General features: G+C 33.0%; 1 protein-coding gene across 2 annotated transcripts in view; it reads left to right on the top strand.

The window, feature by feature from the left end:
• The window catches only part of USP15 (ubiquitin specific peptidase 15), a 132,422-nt gene that overhangs the window by 98,562 nt on the left and 22,409 nt on the right, over nucleotides 1–11,451 (top strand). For both annotated transcript variants that reach the window (XM_008571001.1, XM_008571000.1), the window contains one exon: nucleotides 10,348–10,521. In XM_008571001.1, coding sequence (XP_008569223.1) covers nucleotides 10,348–10,521 — 174 coding nt within the window. The remainder of the gene's footprint in view (nucleotides 1–10,347; nucleotides 10,522–11,451) is intronic.

The raw sequence follows: 11,451 nt of genomic DNA, 5'->3' as shown, positions 1-11,451 counted from the left end.
ATCATTTATCACCTCCAAGAGTCTATTTTTTGTAGAGGCTTTAGGCTGTTCGATATATAGGATCATGTCATCTGCAAACAGGGACAGTTTGACTTCATCTTTTCCAATCTGGATGCCCTTTATTTCCTTCTCTTCTCTGATTGCTCTGGCTAGTACTTCCAGCACTATGTTGAATAGGAGTGGTGAGAGTGGGCATCCTTGTCTAGTTTCTGTTCTTAAAGGAAAAGCTTTCAGCTTTTCCCCATTCAGGATGATATTGGCAGTGGGTTTATCATATATGGCTTTAATTATATTGAGATACTTTCCATCTATACCTAACTTATAGAGGGTCTTTGTCATGAATGAATGTTGAATTTTATCAAATGCTTTTTCGGCATCTATAGAGATGACCATATGGTCCTTGTGTTTGATTTTATTAATATGGTGTATCATATTCTTTGTTTTTAAAAAACAAATGTGATTTTTATGTACATATGATTATTATATGCTTAAAACCTGTTTCCATCAACTAAAGGATAAAATTCAAATTGGATCCTGCCTACCTCTTTAGCCAAAATAACTTTTAATTCTTAAAATTCATTAAGTTTCAAATCTCTTCGTGTGTTCTGTTACTTCGCATATACTCTTCCCTAGTTCCGTTTCCCACACTTCCCCTTTTCCTCTATCCCTTTCTCTAGAAGGATACCTATTATAGGGTGAGAATCATGAAAGAAGAGGTTGTCTTTGGTTTTCTTTTATATCCCCAATGTTTAGGAAAATGCCAGATAATAGTAAGTACATTAGAACAGTGTTTCTCACAGTGTATCGATGGACAAGACAGTGCTGGTCAACAGTAAAATAAGTTCAGAACTTGTAAGTGATCAAAAATTTCAGTAGCAATTTGATAGGGTAATTTTATATCTACTAAATGTAATAGAAATTGTGCTTGTTTTTTGTATGTTGTTTTTTAATTTAATTTTTCTGGTGGTTCATTTTTATTGTATCTTACAAAAGTACCAGTCTGTGATAATTTGAAAATTTTTAAAAAATAGAATTGGTTCTCCAAACAGGTTTGAGAAATGCTGCATTGGAATCATTTACCAGAAATGTTTGGAACTTGATCTGTACCAGACTAATATTCCTAAAGCTATCTAAAATGAAAAAAAGCACAATAATTTTTAAAAGAATTACAGGATAAAAATAATATATATTTATTTCTCGCAACTGAAGGGTGAAAGGGCTACCAATATATATAAAGTCCAAAAAATATTAAAGCCTATGTCCTGTAAATGTAGCCAATCTGATAGCACTTGGATTGGACTGCCATGTTAGTCACAGTTTGGCAGATCATACTTGGCAGCACTACTATGGAAATAGTTTAGTAAATGATTTCACAGTGAATGATATGAAAAAAGAACATTATTTATATACTTATAAAGACTCTTGAAATAATCTCTTATATTTGTTGAGTCATTATTTAGATAAATTTAAAGTTTTTTCAGCATGAAAATAATCAGAAACCTTTTGCAGTTTATACTGTCACATGGTGTTTAAATTTCTGTTTCACTTCAACTTACTTATTTGTTAGTATGAGCTTAATGTAATAAAATGATAGAGAAGTATATAGCCTAGTTGTTTCTCTTAAAGAATATAATAAATCAGTGAAGCTTTTTACAAAGTTTATGCTTTTCATTCCTATATGCAAAAAAACTAAAACATCAACACACAATTCTTAATATTCATTTATGTAAAAATGTTTCTTTACTGAATATTAGCTGCAATATGTGTAAGGGACTGAACACACACACAAAAATTATAAAGAACCGTTTTTTGTTTTTTTGTTTTTTTTGTCTATTTTTCGTGTCCGGCAATGGATCGCAACCCTCAGTGTCACGCCCGTACTGGACCGGGACTGGCAACGGGATCGCAACCCTCGGCGCCGCGCCCGCACCTCGCTCAGCCAGTGAGCGGGAACCAGTCTGTATGTGGGATCCGAACCCTCGGCAGGAGCGCCGCCACGCTCCCAAGCGGCGCACTGTAGCAGTGCGCCACCGGGCCGGCCCAGAACCATTGTTTTTCTCAAGTCCTTTGACTGATTTGCTTGCCTGAAAGTTAGTATTGACATTTCATGTGTGCCAGTTTTGAAGTATTAATGGAGCAGAAGATAAGATACATAATATTAAAATTGAATTCTTAAGCTTTCCTTATTTAAACATAACTTACACTAACATTTCTTAATGTTATTAGAACCATATTTGATTTTAGCTTGCTTCCGTGTTGCGCCCGCACCTCGCTCAGCCAGTGAGCGGGAACCAGTCTGTATGTGGGATCCGAACCCTCGGCAGGAGCGCCGCCACGCTCCCAAGCGGCGCACTGTAGCAGTGCGCCACCGGGCCGGCCCAGAACCATTGTTTTTCTCAAGTCCTTTGACTGATTTGCTTGCCTGAAAGTTAGTATTGACATTTCATGTGTGCCAGTTTTGAAGTATTAATGGAGCAGAAGATAAGATACATAATATTAAAATTGAATTCTTAAGCTTTCCTTATTTAAACATAACTTACACTAACATTTCTTAATGTTATTAGAACCATATTTGATTTTAGCTTGCTTCCGATAAAGTAAATACATAAACAAAATCATTCATGAATAGCCTGTAACTAAAAATAAAAATTTTAAAAATCAGTCAATTGCTGTCATAGTCTAGTAGTTTTAAAACCTCTTTTAAATGCATTTTACCTAAAACTTATAGCCTTGTTTGTGCTGTGATAATCATTACAGAGACTTTCAAATTTATCTGTATCACAAATGGATCTTCTATCCATTTCCTTGTAGCTTTCAATATGAAAATCAGTGTTCTTTACATAATCATGGCTTGTATAACTTTGACATCTATAGTTACAGGATTTACTCACAAGTAACAGGGTAGTCTTTTTGATGAACTTAAAATTCTCCTCCCTCAATCGTATAAATGAGACGAAAAAAAAGGATTGTTATTTCTTTGCTGGCCATCAAAGTGTTTTCCATCGTTTCTCATACTTCCCAGAACTTTGATGATAATTCTTCATTGAATTTATGTAGTGTGTGAAGAAGAAATACCATGGAATTGGAAGGAAAGAGTAACAGCAGGGATTTTAAATGAAGTTCAAATTTTATTCTTTATGTCTTAAGCATGGAGACCAGATTAATGATGTTAGAACATCCTTGCCCAATTCAAAAACCCTGCCTCTAGGGCTGGCCCCATGGCTCACTCTGGAGAATGTGGCGCTGCGCCGAGGCCGCGGGTTCGGATCCTATATAGGGATGGCCGGTGCACTCACTGGCTGAGCGTGGTGCGGACAACACTGAGCCAAGGATTGCGATCCCCTTACCGGTCAAAAAAAACCCAAAAAACCTGCCTCTAAAGCTAAGTTTACTTTATGTAGAATTCCAATATTTTAAGTAGAATATGCTAGTTTTCTGTTCACTAACTAGTTAAAAGGGGGGGGGGGACATAGTTAAAGTAAAAGTTTTTTAAAATAAATAAGAGGAAAGTTATATCCATTTATATTTTACTACCTAAATTTGTTCTTTTGAAAAATCTTGAAGAAAGAATGGAAATGTAAAGTGAAATAGAGCTGTAGTTATACTTGCTGTCACAGAATAAGTGGAGATCCTCAGAATTAATCTCTCAAGTGTAATGAGATTTGCCTTTCCTAGAAAAAATGTAACAAAAATAAGAATGTCAGATGGCTTAAAAATACCTCATTTTCCAAGTCTATTTGATGAAGGGACAGGCGCATATTTGTAGTTCTTCATTGTAAAAGTTTACAAGACTTTCCTATATCATTCATTATTTAATTACAAAACTAGAGTCAATATCTCAGAACTAATAGAATGCTTCAGAATTATATCTTTTTATAATGCTTATATGGTTGTCATGATGAATTGGAAAACAATTAACATGGCAAGTCTAAAAATTCTCTATCCATCTTACCTTTACATTCAGAAAAAAAATACTTGAGGGTAGTCTAAGGTGATTTTAACCATGGATTACTCCAGATTTTACTTTTTAAATCATAAGAAAATAAGAATGAATCCTTTATTTTAGATTGGGTTTTTATTTTTAGTATTGGTCAGTTTGAAGGTGTAGTTATTTTTTTAAAGGATTGTGAGTGGCGTTACATTTTGATCAGTTACAGAATGAGTTACGCGACTCAAAAGCTTTAGGTAATCAAAAATTAAGTTTGTTTTCTTTCCTGTTCTAGTTACCGGTTTACTAAAGTAGTGAGCATACATGATCACTTGAGAATTGGGCTTCTGGAGCACCTGAACAGAAAGGGAGTGGTTCATATTCAGCATTACAAAAGACAACTTTCTCTTTTTGAAGGGGATTACTTTGGCTATTTTCCAGGTACTGGGGAAATTCCAGATTCATTACAAGTTATTGGGATGGCTGATAATTATTCATTTCCTAAAATATGTTGATTACAGACTTGAGATTTGGTTATATAGAAGTACTTTATTTGACTTCATCAATTAAAAGAACTATGCAGAAGTTTATAGTGACATACAAAATTGAGACTCTTACATGCATCACATATTTTTTTCAGAAAACTCTAGAAATATCAGTCTTATTGATCAGAAGATAATTAGTGGTAGAATTTTTTGAAAATAATCTAAGAACAATAGGATTTGTGCATATGTATATAAAGAAAAGTTATGTGCAGTGCATCTTTCCAAGTAATTAAACAATGAAAAAAATTATATTTCACATGGTATTCCATTTTTAGGATGTTAGGTTAAGGAAGGATATTTATTACTTTAGAAGTTTTTTTATAAGGATTAATACTTTATAAAATATTTGAATACTTTATGCATTCTTTTAAAAAATAGCTCTTTAGGGTGGTAATGGATAAAGGTCTAATATACATTGAACCATATAGCATAATTCCATTGGATGAAACATTTGGTTATTTAGAAGAATTCTCTCTAGAATTTTTATGTTTGGTTCCAGGATGAAGATTTAGGGAAGACAGTCTTCACAAAAATATATTTACAAATATATTTCCTTCATAGATCTTTTACTTATATAGATTTATCTTGATAATTATTCGCAATGGTTATTTTCCTTCATTAAGAGAACCTCTTCAGGCATTATTTGAACTTTTATTATTGAACTTTTAGAACTTTTGGATAGGTTAGAGTTAGAACAGGCTGTAATTCAGATCTCTTTTTTTAGTCATGTACTTTTCCATTGCTCTGTGTCTCACTGAAGACTGCTTCCAGTCTTTCTACACAAGTTTTCATTCTTTTAACTCACTTTTATTGAGCTATTTGCCAGGCATTGTGCTATATCTTTAGGTACAGCAGTGAATAAGACATGGTCTCTGCTCTCAAGTGCAGTATAGATGAGTTAAAGATGTATAGCTAGCCCAGAGGAAGGAATATTAGTTCTTCCTTGAGGTACTGAGAAAGATGTAATATTTAGAAGAGATGCTAAATAAGTAGGAATTTCTTATAGGGAAAGCATATTCTAAGAAGGGGAGGAATGTATGTGAAGGCTCAATCTTAATACATTAAACTAAGGAATATGTCTTAAGATTCCCAATTCAATTTAAGAATGCTCTTTTTACTTGCAGTTTCCTTTATAAAATACATATGCAAGCACAAGTAGAACCACAAATCTACTTTGAGGAATAGATACTTAGAAGTGACTTCTGCTAACTAAATAAGGCTTGCACATACACAAGCCATTCTTACCATTTCTTGTGGATTAACAATTTTTCATAATAGCTTATATCATGAACTTTCATTATATCACAAAGTGACATATTATATTTCATTATATTAAATTAGTGAATGCCAAAAGTCTACCATACACTAAATATCAAATTTAGCTTTATAATCCTTAAATCTTCAAGTGGTCTTATCAATTCTATACACATTAACTTGTGTAGGAATTATAAATATTTAAATACAAAAATATTTAATCTAGTTAATAAGTACATTTATCTGTTCATTAATATAAGTATTTCTTTTTCTCTTTTGCATTAAGAGTTGGAACTGTTGGTACAGAATCTTTTTTTCCAATCTGATTATTTTTAACGTGATATTTGACAAAATTCTACCCAATTTTAGGGCCAACTCTAGGCACAATTATGATATAAACAAAATGTGGCTTAAGATATATGTGTTTTATGATCAGTCACATTGCTTCATATTTGGACCTCATTTTATTCATGATGAATTGTGAGAACCATTCTGAAACACTGGGCTTTTGACATTCGTCAATGTTGAACTGCAATAAATCAACAGAGGCATAGCTCCAAATGGCGTGAGACTGGTAGACATGTCACAAAACTCCTAAGTAGCCACAAAAATGACATACTTACACTAATACAATTATTTGTATAATCCCTTTTGTATTTCACGATATGTTTATATATATTCTCAGTTTTTGTTCAGATAAACTATGTATGTTAAGAATGGGTGAGTTTTGTTGTATTTTACAGTCCAAGAAACATTAAGAGTAAGAAATGTAGTCACATAGGCACAACACACGTTGTATGATTTTGGGGGGGGGGGGGTCCAAATTTTGTCACTGAGTAAGGTGTCTTACAGGTTAAAAGTAAAATTACCTACTTCTACATATGTAGTAGGACTTTTAGAATATATATGTCTTAAGAAAGGAATTGTTTTGGAACAGTCTCATCTAACAGGAAAATGATATTTTTATAGTAGAAAAAAATTTTAGATAAATACTTAGAACTCTAGTTATGATTTTTATTATTGAATTAATGAACATTATCTTTAGTCTTTAGAACATTGTATTTAATGGCAACCAGCTCAAGTATCCAATTTTCTTATAATCATCAAAGATGTTTGTTTCTAAGATAGCCTCATGTGAAAAGGTTGAATAATGAGTTGCATAAAGTAACTACAAATTAAACTGCATTATGACCAATTTTAAGAAACTGGCTTCTTTCCTCTACCAGAATGATGGCATTGAATACTGATATAACATTACCTGGGACATGGAAATATTTTAGTTTTTTATCGTTTATTCTAATTATGCCTTGAAATTTATACCAAAAATTATAGAAGAACTTTTAGTATTTCAGCTAATTTTTATACTATTTTAAGGACATATTGACTTCTAATATAATGGTATTTTCAAGATAAGGAAGAAAAATTTGACATCACCTTAGTTTTTTTTAAACTATTATGATTTGTGTATTAGTAGAATAATTTTACGGGTTATGGAATTTATGTGTATGTACAAATTGTTAAAAAGGTGTAGCTTGTGAATTTCTTAAAACATTATGTTCAACAAATAAAATGCTCATTTTGGCCCGTTAATGCTAAATGACTTAAATTTAAACATTGGTTATGATATCTTCACAGATATTACGGGCAATTACTCATCATTAAAATTATTTGTGTTTTGTTGTTGTTTAGTTTTTTAGCATTGAATTATAATCGGTTTCAAACCAGTATGTGTCACTGTGAAAATAAGTGGTGGTCTCTGTTTCAAGGAGTTTTAAAAAATCAAAGCAGATGCTCACTGCAAAGCAGGTAGTAGATTGGATAGAAATCAAACAAAAGGGCAGAAAAGTTTTTAATAGGTACTACCCTTCTTTCAGTTTAGTGTTCAGGCAGAAGCTCTTGAAGATACTTCTGATATTTTTGGATTATTCATTACAAGCAAATATATTTTGCCTCATTTAGTAATACTTTATTCAACAAAAATTTATTGAGCACTCTGTGCCAAACATTGAAGGAAAAGAGTAAAAAACAAGAAAGCATAGGCAAAAACTTTTGTGTGTGTGTATGTGGCTGGCTGATATGGGGATCTGAATTCTTGACGTTGGTGTTACAACACCACGCTCAAACCAACTGAGCTAACTATGCAAAGTGCGAGGTGACGTGGTGCTCAGTGCTGGAGCTGTAAATGTAAAGGATATCATGGTACCTGCTCCCTGGTACCATTCAGCAAGACAAACAAACTAAAAATTAAAGTTATAGTGTGTTATAAAATAAGTTCTGTAGTGAAAGTGAGCACTAAGCAACATGGAAACATGGGAAATCTAGGGAGGCTTCCCAGACAGGATATCTGAATCTCAATGAATTGGCAGAAGTTAGTAAACAAAAAAGGTACATTTTAAAGTAGATGGGAGTGATGTTGCAAACTCAGAGTGAGAGAATGAATGGAAGTCAAGGAACAAGTGATCATATAAGAGTGGAATGAAAGTTACTGGCAAAGGATGAGGCTACATTGATGGCAAAAGACAGACCCTTTTAAGGATTTGGGATTCTAATCTAAAAGCAGCCATCAAAAGATTTATAGCAAGGAAGTGACGTGACTAGATAAATATACATTTTAGGAAGATCACTCTGATGCTATTGGAAAGCTAAAAATTCTTCAGTTATACTTGGAAGCTCTTTGCACACTAAAGATACATGTAAATAATTAAGTAAAAACAATGGTCAAGAATTATTCGTGTTTTTACAACTTGGTTCTTTGCATTGACAGACAGCAGTGGAATGTTATATTCTTGGCATAGCTCTGAGCTATTATAAGGATTTGAAAACTAATTCATAATTGTTGAAATTGCTGTTTGACCTTCCCTTTGCCTGATTGACTGTTTACTGTTGATTCTGTTTGTACTAAATTAGATGATATTACTAAGTGATGGCATTTATTCCCTTTATAGCCATGATGTATTCTAGATTGCCTGGCCTTTCCTCCAGTGCTGAGTTTATAATTAAAAGAACATATAATGCAAAAGAAGAAAAAAAAGTGAAACTCAAAAGGAGTATAACATTAAGAGAGGTGTTGAGATACAGAAGCAGTTAGGAAAAAAGTTAAGGAAGTATCCTTTCCCTTAATCGCCTCCTACACTGGTACCTCTGTCTTCCTCTTGCTAACATAAATAAAATATTTTTACTGCCAAAAATGATATATAAATGACTCTAAGGCCTATATAGCCCATCCCAAGCATTTTTAACTGTTTATATTATTTTCATTACCTAAGAATTATATAATAACAAATTCCATGATATAAGCAGTTGTCCATTTTCCTTATGGGTAGGGGCCAGATCATTAATTTAGACAATATTATTTTTATTATATAGAAAAGTCCTAAACAGATATTGCAATTACTTGAGTGAACATAAATGACTTATAGTTGAAACCACAAACTTGAGCACCATAATTTATTTTTAAAAACTAAGTAAAAGTTTAATATGCTTATTTTGGAGTTTTGTTTAGCTAAATAATACATGGTGTATAGTTTATAGGATCTAAGTTTTTTGTTGAACCCACCTGGCTGAACCTTTTGTAACTACCAAGCCTGTTTAACTTAATACAAATGAGTGGTAAACAAGCTTTGAGAAACTTTGATTTTCATTAATATAAATCTGGGCTCTCATAAAAGTGGGTTTCTATTTCACATGCAAGCAACTAGCTTCTCTTATAGCACTTTACCACTTGACTCCGAGACAAATATCTTCCTGCAGCAAAAAAAAAAAAAAATTTACCTATATAACTGTATATGTACATCAATCATTACGTATTCTAGACATCTAATAAACCAATATCAGGTTCATGTTGAGGTCAAATTATATGGTATAATAACTGAAAATTATTCCATCTTGAAATAAAATATTGTGGAAAAGTACTTCTACTGTTTCACTTTAAGTACTAAATTATTTAATTCAGAATGGAAAAGGGTTGGATAATTAACTTACTCATAGTTTTTATTTTGCTATAAATGAAAATTGGGTTGTTATGATATTAAAGAAGAGCTGGAAGAAGTGAGAACACACCCAGAGTTCACATAACTAAAGTTTGTTTTCTCAGGCTCAGCTAATCAGTAGTGTCCCTTCTAAAAATAGTTGACCAAATGAAAGGTTTAAAGGCTGCTCTTTCATGATAAGAAATTGGCAGTGGAAGCAGTAAATATCTCTTTTACATGAATATCTTGCTTGCACCCTATCTCAGTTTTTACCTAATTAGGCTAATTTGCAGGTGCCTGGGATGAGTAGACAATCCATAATTTCTACCAATCAAGTAAAAGAAGGAAAGAAAACTCTGAGCTTCTCTCCCAGTTAACAGGTAGTTTGCTGTGGTTAAAATTAATGCAGATTTTACAGCAACAAATATTAGCATTTTATTTATTATAAGTAATTGATTTGAAATTTGGGAAATGAATAGTTGAGTGCATCATTTGAGTGTTTATTTGACCAGTTACTTATTAGTGCAAGAGACCATCATTTAAATTTTTCTCTATATGGCAAATCAATTTGTTTCTCTCTTTATTGTAACATGTTTTTAGGAGAGTACATGTATGATTACTTTTACTTGAAAATATATTTTATTCTTTGCAGTGTTTGAGCAACACACCTCCACTTACTGAATATTTTCTCAATGATAAATATCAAGAAGAACTGAATTTTGACAATCCCTTAGGAATGAGAGGTGAAATAGCTAAATCTTATGCTGAACTGATCAAACAAATGTGGTCTGGAAAGTTTAGCTACGTCACCCCAAGAGCCTTTAAGGTTAGTGTGGTGAATGCATTGTCAATATGGACTATATCACCCACAAGGAGACAAAAATTGTTTCTTGGGGGGAAGGGATGAAAAATAGCAACTCTTATAATGGTTTGTGGCCCTCCAGAGGAACACAGTACATAAATAGATATACGATGTATCTGTGGTATGGAATTTCAGGGCGGGGGATGGGACAGGTGATTAAATTCTAAAAAGGATCTAAGAGTGGGGGGGGGGGGGATAATGAAAAAAGGTTGAGAAACACTGGTATGGTACAAGAATGACTAGAGAGAGACAGCAATGAGCATTTGCATAGTGCTTTCAAATACAATACATCTCTGGAAAACCTACATGAATATTATACTAATGTAAAGGACTAAATTCGAGCATGTCATTTAACTCAAGTGTATTTTGAGAATCAATGTAAGTTTGAAAAATTACTAAAATGAAACTGGTCTGCAAAACAAGCACGAAATATTGAATGTGTTTTCAATATAGTTCTTACACTTTTAAATTTATTCATATTTGTGAATTCGTTACTTACAATCAGTAAAATCTCAAGTAATTTATCATTGAAGTAAAAATTGAGCTTAAATTTAGCATTATATTGTCTTAAAAAGATTGCCTCAAATTAATTATACACATGAGACTTATGAGAAATTTTAAGCTTTTAAAGAGAATAAGCAGTTTTAAGCCATTATTTATACAAGTAACTTAAATAGCATTCATATAGGACATCTACTGGGCAACATTTTTTTTTTTTTTTTTTTTGTCTTTTTCCGTGTCTGGCAACGGTTCGCAACCCTCAGTGTTGCCCCCATACCGGACCGGGACTGGCAACGGGATCGCAACCCTCGGTGTTGCCCCCGCGCCTCGCTCAGCCAGTGAGTGAACCGGCCATCCCTATATGGGATCCGAGCCCGGGGCCTTGGTGCCACC

This window comes from Galeopterus variegatus, unplaced genomic scaffold (genome assembly GCF_000696425.1).
Source record: "Galeopterus variegatus unplaced genomic scaffold, G_variegatus-3.0.2 Scaffold653, whole genome shotgun sequence".
Taxonomy (NCBI): domain Eukaryota; kingdom Metazoa; phylum Chordata; class Mammalia; order Dermoptera; family Cynocephalidae; genus Galeopterus; species Galeopterus variegatus.
Note: the sequence above shows the minus strand (reverse complement) of the source record. Positions and strands in the feature narration are given on the sequence as shown.